Source organism: Fusarium flagelliforme (genome assembly GCF_020744385.1).
Source record: "Fusarium flagelliforme strain FIESC 12 MPI-CAGE-AA-0113 chromosome Unknown B0J16scaffold_4, whole genome shotgun sequence".
In the NCBI taxonomy this organism is placed as follows: domain Eukaryota; kingdom Fungi; phylum Ascomycota; class Sordariomycetes; order Hypocreales; family Nectriaceae; genus Fusarium; species Fusarium flagelliforme.
Window position 1 is genome coordinate 2,432,376 of NW_025763506.1, and position 15,406 is coordinate 2,447,781.

Here is a 15,406-nt window from a genome sequence, read left to right on the forward strand (position 1 = left end):
ATCAAACTGGGCTGATACAGCACAAAGGCGATGCGCTAGGTTATTTCAACAAGCTTCGGCAGACACTCAAAGAGACTACAGAGAGTGGCACAACTGCACTCTAGCCTACTTCCATGGCAAAAGCACTCAGTAGTGCCTCCAGCAGATCTATCACCAGCCTCAATAATCTCTATCTTGACTTGATTCCCATGTCTGTCCACCACCAAAAGCATTGTCGACCAGATTGGCAGCTTTGTGTGAAGGTACCTCGCATCTGTTAGCAGATACATGCGGGGCACAAATTTTTGCTAATCTTTGTTGTGCGCAGGCATCGCCGCCCAAAGTTCAGAAAAATTCTCACTTTCGGCCTGAAGAAAAATTCTATCATGGATGCTTAAGCGGTCGAGGCTCGGTGGGTTCTTGCGTGTGGTGGATGCGCGCGTCCTAGATTGTCTGGGGCCCTTTTTGGGTCTGCTACACCACGCCTTGGGACTCTTCTGCCCAACCCAGCCAGTATGTGAAGGCTACCTGGGATTATTTTTTCCATTATGCCCCTCATTTTTTGCATCTGTCAGCCCAACGCAACAGCGGCGTGAGTCACCTTGTGATTGTTATTGTTGTTACCTATCTTGTTTTTCTTCGTTTTCGGCGAATGTGTCATGTACGTAGAATAACATTCACAGCTGTCGGGCGCTTTCGACTCAAGTCAGTTGGCTGTGCTATTTTCCTCCACCCTCGATGATCGAGAGGGAGGGGAGCTTCAAACTGCCCCTCCTCTCTGGCGCAGTCAGTTTCTGGCTCAGATTCCCTGCACGAATCAACGTCATGCTCCACCGATACTCTTAGCGCCTATGGGTTGCCACCACCGCTGCGCGACCAGTGCACGGAAGATCTGGACTTGGCTAGGATGTTATGTTGCTGTGAGGTGGTCAAACAGGAAGTTGATTGTCGCGTATCAGAAAAATTTTCCTTATTCTCGTTGGAGGGGTAAATTTGGACCGCACATCAATAGATCTGCCATGACATCAGGAACAAATTTGTATTCTACTAATACAGTACATTCTGGATGTAATTGCTGCATCCTGCAAGGTAAGTAGGTATTGTTGACTGATAACACTCGCCGCAATCTCCGCCTGTTGTTGCATTCTCTTGTTTTGGTAGTGTCTCATGCAACAGCTGTTTACTCGTCTCTTGTGCCCCTCCCCCTCCCCCTCCTTGTCAACAAGCCCCTCCATAAGAGTTTGGTCCAAGCAAAGAAAAGCCCATACTAGCCCAGAGACAGAACGCACCAGGCTAGGGAAAAAACCAACAGGAGGGGCAAAATCCAGCCACTGTGGAGTCCGATGCAACTCACCTTCGTTTGAACCTTTCAGTGGAGGTCGAAAAATGAGATGCTGATGAGCGAGGTTTATGGCGATTTCATGCAGCTTCGGGTGCCACCTCAGTGTTTTCTTTTGTCTGGTCTAGGTACTAAGGCGGTTGATCAATCTGGCCACTCTAATAATACTGTACTGTACCTTCAGCCATTGACGAGGTGACATATTGTAAAACAGGAAGTGAAAACCGCTGCAATTCATCCGTTAGACCCAGTCATTATTGTCATAAAAGTGTCGCCATGGCGGCAAATACGATGCTGTATTCGTCCATAACTGATGAGTTGTCGCGATGCACATCATCAATCTCTTGGCTCTGTCTGGATTTAGGCGCATACTGGTATGTTTACGGCGGCTAGACTATGCTCCTCTCGTTTCCATTCTGCTGTATGCAATGTTTTTCTTGTTGTCACATTGCCATTGTGGAGAAGGATATCTGCAGACTCCGAGAGGTTTGTCCACTGTGGACATGGTCCATCTCCTGCATGCTTCGCTTCGGTTCCGCCGTTTATACCTCAATTCTGTCACTCAACGGAAGATATCGTGAGTCTATAGTGGAGGAAAGGGCATCTACGAGGATTGCATGAATCATAGATGAGAAAAAATATTTTTCTGTTCGTATTTTCAGACCGCTATTGTGAAAATTCTGTTGAGAAAACATCGGAAGACTCGCCTTTCATGTTGTAAGTTTAGGGTAGCAGAACAACTTGGAAATTACACCAACCTTGTTCTTGATAGCTGGCCGACACCTTGCTAGGCTTGCACAAGCCAAGCTTCTGTCTATCCAAAGGGGGAATATCTATTATGAAAGTCTATGCATGTTTATGACCAATAATTGTGAAATTAAGGGTCGCTATCACGTCCTTGCTGAGCTTGACCTATCTTGGCGGCCAAGCGGAGCCATCCCAAAAGCCATATAAAGTCATCACCCCCCTGACTGCGTTACACATGGATGTCCCAATTGAGGGCCGTAGGCATGTCGGGGTCTACAACGGTCACTCGAATCTACGTCAAATTGGCCAAAACTACCAATCAGGAGCAATCTAATTAACAGATTCGATGTCAGCTATCTCTTCACGAACTACGAATACGCGCGGCGCTTTCGACGATGGACCGGATTCACGACTACGAGGTACGATATATCAACTATCAACTACAACATCACAACGACGAACCAATTCCACGAGCAGTACGACTTACAGCTACAATCGATCCTTCGTAGCCACAGTCCGTTATTCATATTGCATTACCCAATCGCTGTCCGCCGACCTGCACTTTCCTGCCTGTAATTCTGCAGCATCCCGCCAGCTGTTACCAACTGGTAAACAACCGCCCAACAGGATATAGACCGAAATAACAATCACTCCCCCCAACAAGCGACGACCGAAAAGACCTCGTGGCCGAACGGTTAAGCTCTTCGAAAGCCCGTATAGAGTAATAGCAACTCGTTGGTCTCCTATATCAGTATAGGTGACAGCCAAGGATCCTGGTGCAAATCCGGGTACGGGTATTTTTTGCACTTTTTTCGTTTTTCTCTTCTTCTATGGAACCAAGATCAGGCTGCCCTTTTAGTTGCAAGCCACGGGATTCGAAACGGCTCCCTCTCTGCCTATTGCCTTGCCTCCACTCGTCCCTTGGTTAGGTACGTAGGAGTGGCAGAATAGCAAGCTGGCAAGCTGCGACATAAAGAAGCCAGGTTGTGTTTCGTCAAACTCATCAAAGGAAAGCCAGTAAACTTGTAGAAATTCCAGTAGATGTAAAAGATAATGTTCAGTTGTCTATAGACGGTTGTACTATAAGGTCAAGACCAGCTCAACTGTAAAGCCCGTTATATACAAAACCCCAAAATCGCTTCAAGCACCACCGCACCAGCCTTACTGAGCCTTACCCTCAACCTTCTTTCCCTTCGTATCCATGCCTTTGGGTGTCTTCAAGCCCCCAAACACCGCAGCAGCAACAACCGCAATACCTGTGGCACCCATACCATATGCGACTTCACGGCCAGCCCACCAGTACACGCTTGTGAACAAGATGGGACCAAGACCTCGACCAAGCTGACCCCAGCTTCGTAGCATACCGAGCTTGTTGCCGCGCTCGTCCTCGTGAGCCTCAAAGCTGCTCAATGCGTTCAAGCCAGTGACGACTGTCGCGGATGTAACAGCCAAGCATGTCGCAGCGAGATACAGACCGCCAATCGTGTTGACCTGTCCCAGGAGGATGAAGGACGCGAGGCATGCAAGTGTACCAACTCGTACAGACATCAGTGGTGGGAGACGTCGTGTTACACCACCCTGGAGGATGGAAGCCACAAGTCCGACGTAGCCCAACAGCCGTCCATTCTTGCCAGAGGTGAACGAGAAGAGTTCATATGTCATGAAAGAGAGGGAGCTCTCCATACCGGAAAAGAATAGCAGGAAGACGAAGTGGATGGCGTTCAGGAGGAAGTGAGAGTTGGTTCTCTCGACGTTCTTGGGCGCAACCTTCTTCGCATTACCCTTGTTCTCAGCACCACGCATTGAAGGCAGCGTCTCTGGGAGACTGAAGTACAAATAAACGGTCTCAGTCACGATCAAAGCCAGACTGAAGCCTGCAGCCGCAGCAAAGGGGTTCGCAGTGAATGTTGAGAACGTGCTCAGCCAAGCGCCGAGTCCAGGGCCGAAGGTAAAAGCGATTGAGAAGCACGCGCCGATCAAAGCCATGGTTGCACCGCGAGACGACTCGTCCGAGATATCACTGGCCATTGCGGTTGCGAGCTGGACATTGCCTTCTGACAGTCCACCGACGACTCGACTGGCGATAAACGTTCGGAAATCGACGGCAGCTACCCAGAGGAGGACTGATAGGATGTTACCGCACATAGAAGCGAGGAGAGCCTTGCGACGGCCATAGCGATCGGAAAGGGCGCCAATAAGAGGGGATGCAATGGCCTGAAGAAGTCTGTATAGTGCAAGATTGTCAGCTTGTGCCTCTACAGTTACTGGAAGGGTATGCAGGGAACGTACGAGAACAGAGAGCCCAGAGCTCCGCCTAGCAAAACGATATCATGTCGCGACTCGATCGGGCGGGAGAAGGAAGCCTTGTATCGATGGAGGCCGGATAGAACATTCTGAAGGAGGGTTTGCGGCGCATCGCTATCGAGAGGAGCCTGGCCTTCGCGATCGCGGTAGAACTCGAGGAGCTTCGGGAACAAGGGAAGAATGAAAGTAAAGGAAATCTAAGTCGATTTTGTTAACAAATGACACGCCTAGCCTCCAATTTTCTGCATACCAAGTCAAGGAGTAATGAGACAGCAATGACACGGAGGACTCGCTTCCTCGCAGCAGGATCGAATGCAGCCATGATGGCTAAGGTGTGTGTATATAAGGACAGGTAACACAGGCGGTAGAAGATATAAAAACAAAATCAAGACGTCAACAGGACAAGTATATACCTAGACAGAAAATAGGGCAAGAAGAAAGAAGGGATTGACAAAAGAAGCAGAAGAAAAGCTCAGGAGACAGTGGACACTTGATCGTCTGACGGCATCGAATCTCAAAATGGAAAACGTGGTGGTTTTGGTGGCTGCTTGCTTTGACTGGCGCGATACTATGGAGCCGTAGAAGTCCAGTAGCTCCGTCACTTAAAGTGCCCGGACCTGGACGGTCTCAGGTTGTGTCCGGGTGGCGTCCACCATCAGCTATCTTCCCCTGTAAGTTAGGGGCTATTTCTGCAACATTTTGACGACAAGAAGCTCCACTGCTATTTCGATGATTGTTAATTAAGTTGACCGTGTACGTAGTGTATTTCTAAGCTTTCCATCGTACGGAGGTAGAACTGCCGTGAATGTTTCAACACTAAGCCTGAGATCGGCATTAGAAGCGAGCCGTTATATTGCAGAGTAGCATTCACAAGAGCGGAGGAAACATCGTGTTGAGATGGATAGTATCTGTATTTTTTTGGTTCATTTAATTTGTTATTTTTTGTAACTGTAATTCAAGACTTGGTAATCTTTCCAATAGCTCGTATACCAGTTTCCTAGTTCTCGAGATATGAAAATATATAAAGTCAAATCTTGTATCGTATTCTTTTCCGATACGGTGTTTGCATAATTTCATCCATCGTATCTTTCGTGACAAAAAAGATCATTCTCTTGCCCGTGCGCCCCGATTGAAGATTTAGTAGACCGGGGGTGGTTGAATTCCTCATCTTCAGAGACACGGTAACCACGAAGGCCAAAAGATGACCTTGAATAAAAGCAGTAAAAAAAAACTAAAAAACTTTGCAAGACATAGAAAAAGGCACGCGTGTGCCGTATCATTGGAACATAAACATGAAACTCATAACTTTCTCATAACATGATAACGTAGTATAGTTTTCGTAGAAACTCATTTCCATCAAAGGTTCATAATGAAAAGGACAGAAAGGCACTGTGGTATCATAAAGCAGAGCAATGAAAGATACCTGTACCCTGTATTCGTAAGAGCGAAGTGCTCAACTTCACTTAATAGCTTTCAAAGACGAAGCGGAAACCTTCCGATCCCTTGTATGGGATGGGCATGAAGTAGTCGGCGTCAATCTCACAGTCTCGAACTCGTGTCTCGAAGATGCTAAGGTAGCCGACATCTCCGATGCGTTGGTCGCCGTCGTCACTACCGAACACAACACCGCCACTTCCCCATCTGCGGAAGAGCTTGGCCAGCGTCAGGTAAAGCTCAGCGTGAGCCAGGGCCATCCCGAGGCAGATACGGGATCCAGAGCAGAAAATGTCGAGGTACTTGTCGAGTCGCTCGCCATCTTCCACCCAGCGTTCAGGATGAAAACCTCGGGCGTCGTAAAAGATACTCTCATCCATGACTGTCTTGTAAGGGCTCATACCAACGATGGATCCCGGGGGAAGATTCCAATCCTCATCGTTCTCACGATCGTGATAAACGAGAGCCTCGTCCGGTGCCACACGTGCGAGACGGCTGCTAGTTCCAATGCCGAGTCGTAGGGCTTCTTTGACAACTCCCCGGAGGTAGGGAAGCTTTTCCAATCGAGACAGTGGGATAGTCTCGTAAGCGTCAGGCATAGCAGAAAAGAGTTCGTCACGCAATTTGCGAAGAGTCTCTGGGCGGTTGAGAAGATGGAAGGTAGCAAGGGACATAGCCCACGAGGTAGTGAGAGCGCCGCCTTGAACAGTGACTTGGCTTTCCTGTGTCTGGCGTGATACACTCTTCTCCCTTATCGACCGAGACTTGGTTGACAGCATGGTAGGGTGGCCCCCATCCATTCGCCATTTACCGGTGCTCTGAGGGGGATCGACGCTGTGAATTTGCTCAAGAATATCGTTCTTCATCTTGAGGAAACCGCCCCATCCTGGCATGCATCGGTTCGAGATAGACTCAGGTAGAGCATTGACAAGGGTAAGTACCCAATCGAGTTGTTGCACACATGGTCCCATATGGGTGCCGATGAGAAGATCGTTGGTGACCTCAGCACCGAAATCCGGTTTTTCGACGAGGTGGTCGCTTCGAGCAAAAGCATATTCGTTGATGACGTCTGGGAATATTGTTAGACATGGGAAACATTACGATATAGATGGAGCTTACCGTTGGTAAAAGCCGAATAGGGATACATGACATCAAGAGGTTGTCCGTTGGATACCTCGGCGTAGTTCATGAACGCATTCAGAAGGGCTTCCACTCTCTCCTCGATCACCGGCTGCAGTTCGCGCACAGTCTGAGTTGTATAGAAAGGGTTCAGCGCACTTCGCCGCAACTTGTGAAGGCTGTGGTCGATGGCAGCAAGAGAGCCTTCAGTCGCAGGTTTAGGACCCGCGAGAGCTGTTGGGTGAGGGACTTGGGTACGAGGAGCTCCGGACTTTGTTCATGTTAGCAACGGATTTTGTTTTGAGAAGACATTGTGCTTACCTGTTGGGTGTAGAACGTCCACTTATCCCTGCGTCGGCTAGGCCCAGAGTAGAGGTCTGAGAAGAACTCAGGGTCTCCAACATGAACTTCCCAGGGGTTGATGCGAACGATGGGGCCGTAACGTTCATGCATGTCGATGATCTTGTAGGTGTATTGTCCCCCTAGGACAAAGTCGTAATAGAACTCATAGTATTGAGTCAAGGCCGCCAGCTTGGGTCCTGGAATATGGGCCAGAGGACTGAACCATAGTCTCCAAACCACAAGGGCGACAATATAGATGAACCAGATACCTGCAAGCAGGCATCCGGTTTGCTGCCAGGTGAGGGCAGCAATGGTCTCTTGGACCGCCATGATGGTGTTAGAAGCCATTCATGAGCGACTCGCCCTGCAGGACGGTATTGTCATTGAAGGAAGTAGAATTAAATATGAAATACTGGAGTGGCCATGGGCTCTCCAGGCTGCAGAGCAGAAGCCTTTGGAAAATGTCTTTCTGGAGCATGAGAGATGGCGCTGCATTTGTATTTCAAGCATTACAAGCACAAGCCTTCACCGCATGGACTCTCGATCAGCCGGAGCGGATAGGCTGAGAGACGGGGAACACTCTCCCGGGTGCGCGAGCGGGCCGCGTGGGGACGTTTCGATGGCGGTGAACGACAACTCGGGAACCCAAGACAGGGGAGGCGCCAGTTGTCACCGCCAGTGCTGTAATCATCGTTGGTCGAAAGGCAATTGTGCCTCATCCCAACAGTCTTGGTCGCGCGGAGGGCCAATGGGTGGTGCATCCGGAAGCCGGGGAGCTTGCAAGCATCGTCAACGCTTGTCTTGAATGGGAGGCGCCATTGGATCGCTAAGATGTTTGTGAAGGAGTTTTCAGGAACGAATTTAGTTCGAGGCTGGGAACTCCAGGGGTCCAGAAAAGGATTTTTGGAAGTTGTTTGATGATTTTTTTTTTATAGAGAATAATTCGATTAGAGCGAGAGGTTGGCGGTTGGGAAGGGCGAAATAGTAGGTTGCTTGCTGATGGAGGTTGGAAGTCGGTCGGTGGTTGGTGATTGATACCTTCCTCCAAAGGTTAGACAGACCAATCAGCGCAATACAGCGAAAGCGGTAATGTATGAAGGCCTAATGGTGTTTCTGATCGGTTGCATCCGAGCTAAATTAGATGCAATGCACTTGATCAAAAAAGTGGGAGATGAGATGATGAGAGGCATTTGACAGCCCAGGCTCGGCCATTCTATGCAATGTGGTGCATACGCAGAAGCAGAAGCAGAAGCAGACAATGGCTCACGGGCCATACAATGATACCTACCTAGGTATGGGCAATCTTGACGGCAGATGCCAACTCGGCAGATGATGACATGCAGCAGAGAAGCTCAGAATGATAGATTGCAATACAACAAGTATCAAGAGGAAACAAATAATAATTGATACAACAATCTATATTAACTATTGTTGCCCTACAATGTTCAAGGTTATAGACGAGAACGTTTATTTGATACTCATCTTTTAGCCCCTCCTACCCCTCATATCGTGTAAATGTCAGTCTACCTAGGTACCCTTGATAGCCACCCTATACTCTTCTCCATCCTGTTGCACTAATTCATGTATCTTGACCGACAACTCGGGAATACCATGTGGAAACATTAGAAAGCTGAAACAATCGACTTATCGCGTGTTCTGGATGCCTCGGCAATACTAATCCTTACGTGTAGAGTTGGCTGGTACGACTGGAGGCGGTGTCAGCTCATACTGAAGCCATCCACAGGTGACTGACATACGCTGAGCACCAGTGGTTATAGAAACAACCACCAACCACCTTTAAAATACTCGAAGATCACCGAGCGACTTGCTCGGGAAAAGAAATGATAAGACCAAAGCTTCCTGTGAATGATTCCAGTTTCTGCGCTTCACATGTCAGACCACCCGGGCATATTGGGTGCTGGAGAACAAACATCACGATGCTTACTTGCTGGAGATAACGAATATGCAAACTTAAGCACATCTTCGATGCTAAAGTGAGACCTTTGAGTCTGGAGCATGGTCTGGCATGGTCTGGCATGTGATGATGCAAGTGAAGCTCAATTCGACCATCACGATGTTCAGATGATGGATGTTTCAAGATGATGCACCTATGGCGATAAGCCACGACCTGATTATCTATCAAGATCAATGATCATATTGTACAGCTGACACTTTGTTATTCGCCAAATACGGATGCTGCATCCGATCTCATGCATCAGCACAAGGTCACTGCATTGGAGGGCAGAGAAGAGCGAGAGGGTTATAAACGGGGTTGAGAAGTTGACATCCCGCGTTCAAATGCTCCACCCCCACATAGAAATCCGGGGTAAATGCCTCCATTTATTATTAGTTCCAGATATGAGGCAGCTACCTTGCCTTGCCTTGCCTTGCCGTAACTTAGTAGACATTGATGCTGGGTTAACGCTGAGAGAGATAAGAGAGGTGGCATCTGCCCCTCCTTTTTCTTTCTACATATTCAATTGTAGGGCTGACTTGCCTGTGACGTTTTGGTTTGTTATGTCTGACTGGTCCCTGCTTCGGTTGCTTCCGCCTTGTCGATAGCCTCATTCGACTTACACGCTCACAGGCTTACACAAGGCAATCACATCACATCACATCGCATCACATGTTCGACGGGGCCTCACAGCTATCTGTCTAATAGCTGCACCATTGACATATAACCCAGCCTTTCGTTCCCAGCCAGGCCCTTTGTTACTTCCTTAGCTTCACATCCCTAAAGTCAGCGGCTGCCCCAAGGTAATTAATTACTCTCAACGTTGAAAAGAGGGGAAGGAAGGGTCGCGCATTCCTTCCCTCCAGATCTCAACCGCCGTGGCTTGAGAACGGGTTTCAGATGACACAATTCTTAACCCTGATTTTCTTTTCCTTCATTCCACTTCATTAATTCTTTTGCCACATCCCTCTCAATGGCTTGAAAGTACGCTGCGAAACCGGAACCAGCAAGCAAAGTCATGCTACAGGTTCTCTCTATCTACTGGGAGGCTTCTCGATAGGGCCTCGACAACGACAGGATTCTTTCCGGGATGCCCCTGGGTTAAACATCAGTTAGCCTTTTCCAACCACCACCTAGGTTCCACCAGGTCCGTTCATCCCCACCAGCCCAGCGTACTGGTTCGAGATCACGATAGTTCAGTTCAAACTATACTCGGTAGGGCTACGACTTATGCAACAACGTTTCTATCCCTCGATTCGATAGCCCACAAAACGGTTACACTATTGAACTTAACGTCACTAAGCTGTCAACTCTAATCTGACTGGGCAGGCAAGGCAAGGCAAGGCAAGATATTGCTAATACTAATAATGTTCAAATCGTATTCCAATAGGTATCAAAATATTAAGTCGGCCCTGAGACCACACGCACTCTTATGTACGTTTCTATAACCATGTTACCGTTTTCCCTCCTCTTCTGACAATCCCATAGATAAGATCATGATCCGAGACCTGAGTATTCCGTCTAATAGTACTTTTCCGAACCGTTTCCCAAAGAAGATGAAAGCATAACCCCAAAAACTCCGTCATCCCAGAATCCCTTTTAATTTCGATCGGCAGTCGATATCATTATCGCTAAAGCAGTGCGCATGTCGTTGAAGCAAGCATGTTGGTTGGCTTGATTTTACATTGTGGCCCTGGAGGAGGGGTTAGCATTCGAGTTTTAAAATCTCGACAACCAGGAATACTGACCTGAGGCACGCTGGCTCATAACAGAGGTCTAATCGCAGTACTTGCATCGTCTTATTGCTGGCAAACGAGCTGAGGGCACTTCTTTCCCTTTGGGGGCTTAGGCGCATTGGGCTTGACAACGCCGGTAGTGTCGTAAGGTCCGCGAGGCATGTTGACGGTTGTTTGGGTTGTTTTTGTTTTCTGGTTGAAACGGTGCAGAAAAACAGGTTGGTTGTCCTTGAAGAAGTCGGGACAAGATGAATATGCTGATAAGTTGGTAGAGTTGTTGGTATGTTTGTTGCAGGTTGGTTTGTGTGCAAAGAAAGGCAAAGCTGAATTGGACTGAACTGAACTGAGCTGAGCTGAACTGAAAGACAGGAATCCAAGGGCAACGCGCACAACGGGATATTCTTAAAAAGACCAAGAGGAACTGATCGAAGCAAAGAAATTATGACGGGGACCATTTTGTCTTAAATTCTTGGGAAGAGCACCCCCGAAATTTGGAGGCTCGCGTGGCTTCTACGCACCGATACTTTCAGGTCTTGTCATAACCTGGCGGTCAACACCCCTGATAAGTTGTCTTCCTAGCCCAGCTTTTGAAGACGCCCCCCTGTGCCTGGTATCCCAGCAGACCGCAGGCCTAGCTGTTCACTGTTCCAGTGCTAGGATCGGCAGGGGCCGTGAGTCTCTCTGTCAATTAGCACTGGACTGGCGGCGGAACGCCAGCTCAAGTTGCCGGGCCCTGGTTGAGACTGGCCTGGGGGATTATCCGAATGTGGCAATTGTTTGTTACGGGGATCGGGAGTCATGTTTGAGGCGGGATGGTTCTTGAATTGAAGTCGCTCAACTCAGCTTCAGTCAACATGACTTACATACTCAGAGGGCCAAGGGAGAGGACGCTCCAGACTCCAGTCAGTCGATAGTGTACCTCCGTACTGTACTGTGCTGTGCTGTACATACATACAACAAACGCAGGGCGGGCGAGATGAACCAGATCAAGGGCGTTTGATACAGGCCAGGCCAGGGGTCGACAAAAAAGTTCAAAGAAGGGATGGTGGACACCAGACCGAGCTTGTGGGGAATTTCAATCACTATCCCGACCAGGATGAGGCTTGCAACCGGGGACTTGTATTCCAAACAGAATTCTAGAAGAGGCGCCACGATGGATTTTGGGCTCAAAAGTCACTATACGTTGGGGCGCAAGGGGAAGCGAAGAAAAGAAAAAAAGGGACGGTGAGCGACTCAGCTGGGCTATGATGACATTCAGATCCAATCTCGGTGTGGGATAATATTTGATTCATTGTGACAAGTCGCTACGGTTTCCGTCAAACGACACATCATTCCTGTTGAGACAAGATCAGAAACAGGGAGACAACAAAGGCAAAAACCATTCTTTTTTTGTCAATCAATCCGTTAATTTTTTTTAATTAATGGCAAAAACAATGATTCAATTCAAAAAGCAATAATTAAAGCAGCATGCGTAGGCACGAATTCGCACTTGTTCTGCTTGTCTTGCCTTGTCTGGTGTCCGTCATCATACCACACCGACAGCTGCACATGAGCGTCAAGTACACGTCTCCCCGGCTATTCAGGCGTTGATGCATAGGATTAGGGTCGATAGGCATATCTGTAGGGTCGTGTACATACAGTAGAGGTGACGTCTGTTGTGTGTTGTATTGTTTTGTCCACCGCTTCGGGTAGACCCTAGCCTTGGTACCTTACCTTACGTTTAGTTTTAGCACGTATCAAGTATTAAGTGACAGTTGGTCGGTCGGTCTGGCTGCACTCCATATCAAAAGAGCCATTGTGCCAGTTCATGTCGATGTGGACTGCAGACCGAATGGATACACACTGCACATACATACGGATACTGTAGTAGTCTAGTAAATGGATAGATGTATGTATGTGTTTTACAAGACCCCTTTCTGTGCCTGTTCTCCATTCTCCCATGATCCATCCATCCATCCATCTATTCTTCCATCACCCAGCCAAGAATCTCCTTCGCACGAGCCAGTTCATTTCCCGAGCCACGTTATAATTCCAAGACCAGGGTCTACCTTTTCCATCCTCCACTTAGACTAGGAAGAAGAGCCCGGCCGTCTGTCACAGCCCTGTCAAAAAAATCGAATCAAGCGAAGTATCAACGGTCAGTCCTTAACCTTGGAGTTTCCACTATCCGTTGGTGCGGTGCCATAGACACCAAAGTTCCAGTTCCAGTTCCACGGTCCCGTGTCCTCTTTCTTCTCTCTCTCTGCCGATCGGTTCGGATGATGCTTCCCAAGTTCCGGGAGGGATTGGTTGATTAATTATGATTGTCACGGCTCCAGTGGCAAGGGAAGAGCTTCCCGAGTACGGTAAGTATCAGTGTCAAGTGTAAGGATGAAGATTATGGGTATGAGCATGGGTATTGCACTGCAGTGCACTGTAATGTATGCTTCTGTATTGTTCCGACATTTTGACAGGTTTCGGATGGGGGAGGCAAACAAAAGTGCGACACGTCAAAGGCTGAGATTTTAGGGCGATCGTTTTGCTGCAGCACCAAGCGATTTCCATGACATACGAGGCTCAAGTTGACGCACAGGAATTTTTGATCAGTATTTTTGTTCATGATTACACAGCAAATTAATATTATCTTATACTCGGCGGTTGATTTTTGATTTCGCAATTCATCTATACAGTAGTTCACTTCACCTCGAGGAAATGTCACCCGTAATGATGATAGCAAATTGACAAAATTACCAGGACAAGGATTCATGAATACGAATCACACAGCAACTACGTATAAACAAGAGAGTTTCCATTGTTTTTATTTTATTTTATTTTTTCAAACGGTCCTCTGTTGATGAAGAAGGGTCTGAGGGTTTAACATCGCCAATCGGAGCCCGTTCCAGGTGGACGGTCCTGTCTTAGTGCCCTTGGAAATCAATTCCGAATCCTAGACTCCTTTTTTTTTTCCCTTTCCCACCCCCAACCCATCCATAATCCTCTGCCAGCAATGCAGCAAGCAGCAAGCAAGCAGAACAGTGCAGTTTCCCGACTTTTGCTGTGGACTCTGTTGACATTCCACCGTTACATGGAACCGAAATAGTCGGATCACCGGGCGGATCCTCCATCACGCTCTCTCTCTTCTGGATGGATGGTTGCAAGAACGAGAACCCATCTATCCCTGTTTGCCATGCGATCAGGAGCGCTTTGGACATCTGACAGAACCAGATGCCGTGCAAGTGCCGCTTCCAAGGGCTCAAGGGAGAAACAGAATGTTGGGGAAAAGGGTGTGCAGGAAGAACAAGTCTTTATGCATAGAGGTCTTATTAGTCGAATGCATGTATATGTAAGTGTCTGCCAGCCATACATCTAGTCCTTTTGTGACTGTACACCTCACTACACACGCTGTCTTCGTTGTCTAGCTCGGCGAGTAGTCCTGAGCCCAACCCCAAACCAAACCATAGGAAAGCAAACCAACTGGCAACGGATACGGTACGGTACGGAACCTGGAAGCAAGCGTTGTCCGGACTGCAGGGATCATATTACCCGTAGTCGTAAACTCACCCTAACACCCCCGGACGGCGGCAGCGTCAGAACCGTGGCTCCGGTGCCGACGCTCTAATCTACTGTAAGGTAGCTTCTAGCCTCGCTCGATGTACAGTACCTACGTATCCGTACAGTACAGTACAATCAGTCAGTACCTTAGGCTAGGCTAGGCTAGCTCGATTAGCTGCTGCTGGGGGGATTCTTTACCTGGGCAGGGTTTCAGGACCAAAACTCATCCACCTGTAAGCGCCATCGAATCGGCGACACTGACAGCATGGCACAAGCAAGGCTGGCCTGGCCAGGTTCGAATTTTCCGTCTGTGTAGGGTTTCAAAGCCCGTGATGGAGAAGTGAGCTAAAGTCGAGATGGGATCAAACACCCCCCAGACCGCTACATATACCGGCCGAGATGTCATGTTAATGGAAGATCCGCTTTGGCCAACGAGGCTTCCAAACGAAGGGCAAGGACCATGAGCACGGTGATTTTCCAGGCGGTGGGAGAAGTTCCAGAAGGTTTCCCAACGAGTCAACCCTGCAACCGAGCATTGCATCAAGGGTACCTGAGCCGAGAAGCATAAATAGGAGTTTTGTCTAGTCATAGAGACAATGCGCTATGAAGTGAAACGAGTCGGTCTCGACTCACTTTCATAATGCGGTGGGTAAAATGGATGATGTTTCAATATCAGAAAACCTTCCACCGACATAATAGCCTCGGCATAACCGCTATGCATGGTTCTATGAATGGGGATGATGGCTCTTGCTTTGGATCCGATATAAGTAGGGGTCTCGGTATAAGCAAAAGGCATTTGTCGGTCTAGAGGACATCTTGGATGCTTGGTTCACAAGATCTAGTATGGAATATGATCGCTCACTCCGATGAGAGATTGAGCACTCCGTACCGTAACCAGGGAACATTAACCGATCTACATGA

The 15,406-nt window shown here is 48.3% G+C and overlaps 2 protein-coding genes and 1 pseudogene across 3 annotated transcripts; 1 reads left to right on the top strand and 2 right to left on the bottom strand.

Moving 5' to 3' along the window:
* The first annotated feature begins 2,775 nt into the window (after positions 1-2,775).
* B0J16DRAFT_t136 lies at positions 2,776-2,862 on the top strand (annotated as a pseudogene). Its single transcript has one exon. The product of its transcript is annotated as a tRNA-OTHER (tRNA).
* Positions 2,863-3,226: 364 nt separating this feature from the next.
* On the bottom strand, positions 3,227-4,691 carry B0J16DRAFT_267564 (major facilitator superfamily domain-containing protein; the record flags this gene model as incomplete). The annotated part of the gene is made up of 3 exons (XM_046123447.1): positions 3,227-4,289; positions 4,355-4,566; positions 4,620-4,691. 3 exons carry the CDS (start codon positions 4,689-4,691, stop codon positions 3,227-3,229), a joined length of 1,347 nt encoding a protein of 448 aa, XP_045983051.1.
* A 1,049-nt stretch (positions 4,692-5,740) lies between these two features.
* On the bottom strand, positions 5,741-7,930 carry B0J16DRAFT_131046 (cytochrome P450). Its single transcript, XM_046121756.1, has 3 exons — positions 7,244-7,930; positions 6,923-7,193; positions 5,741-6,872 (listed from the first exon to the last, which is right to left on the bottom strand). The coding sequence occupies exons 1-3, from the start codon at positions 7,610-7,612 to the stop codon at positions 5,833-5,835; spliced, it is 1,680 nt and encodes a 559-aa protein (XP_045983052.1). The 5' UTR covers positions 7,613-7,930; the 3' UTR covers positions 5,741-5,832.
* Positions 7,931-15,406: the final 7,476 nt, after the last annotated feature.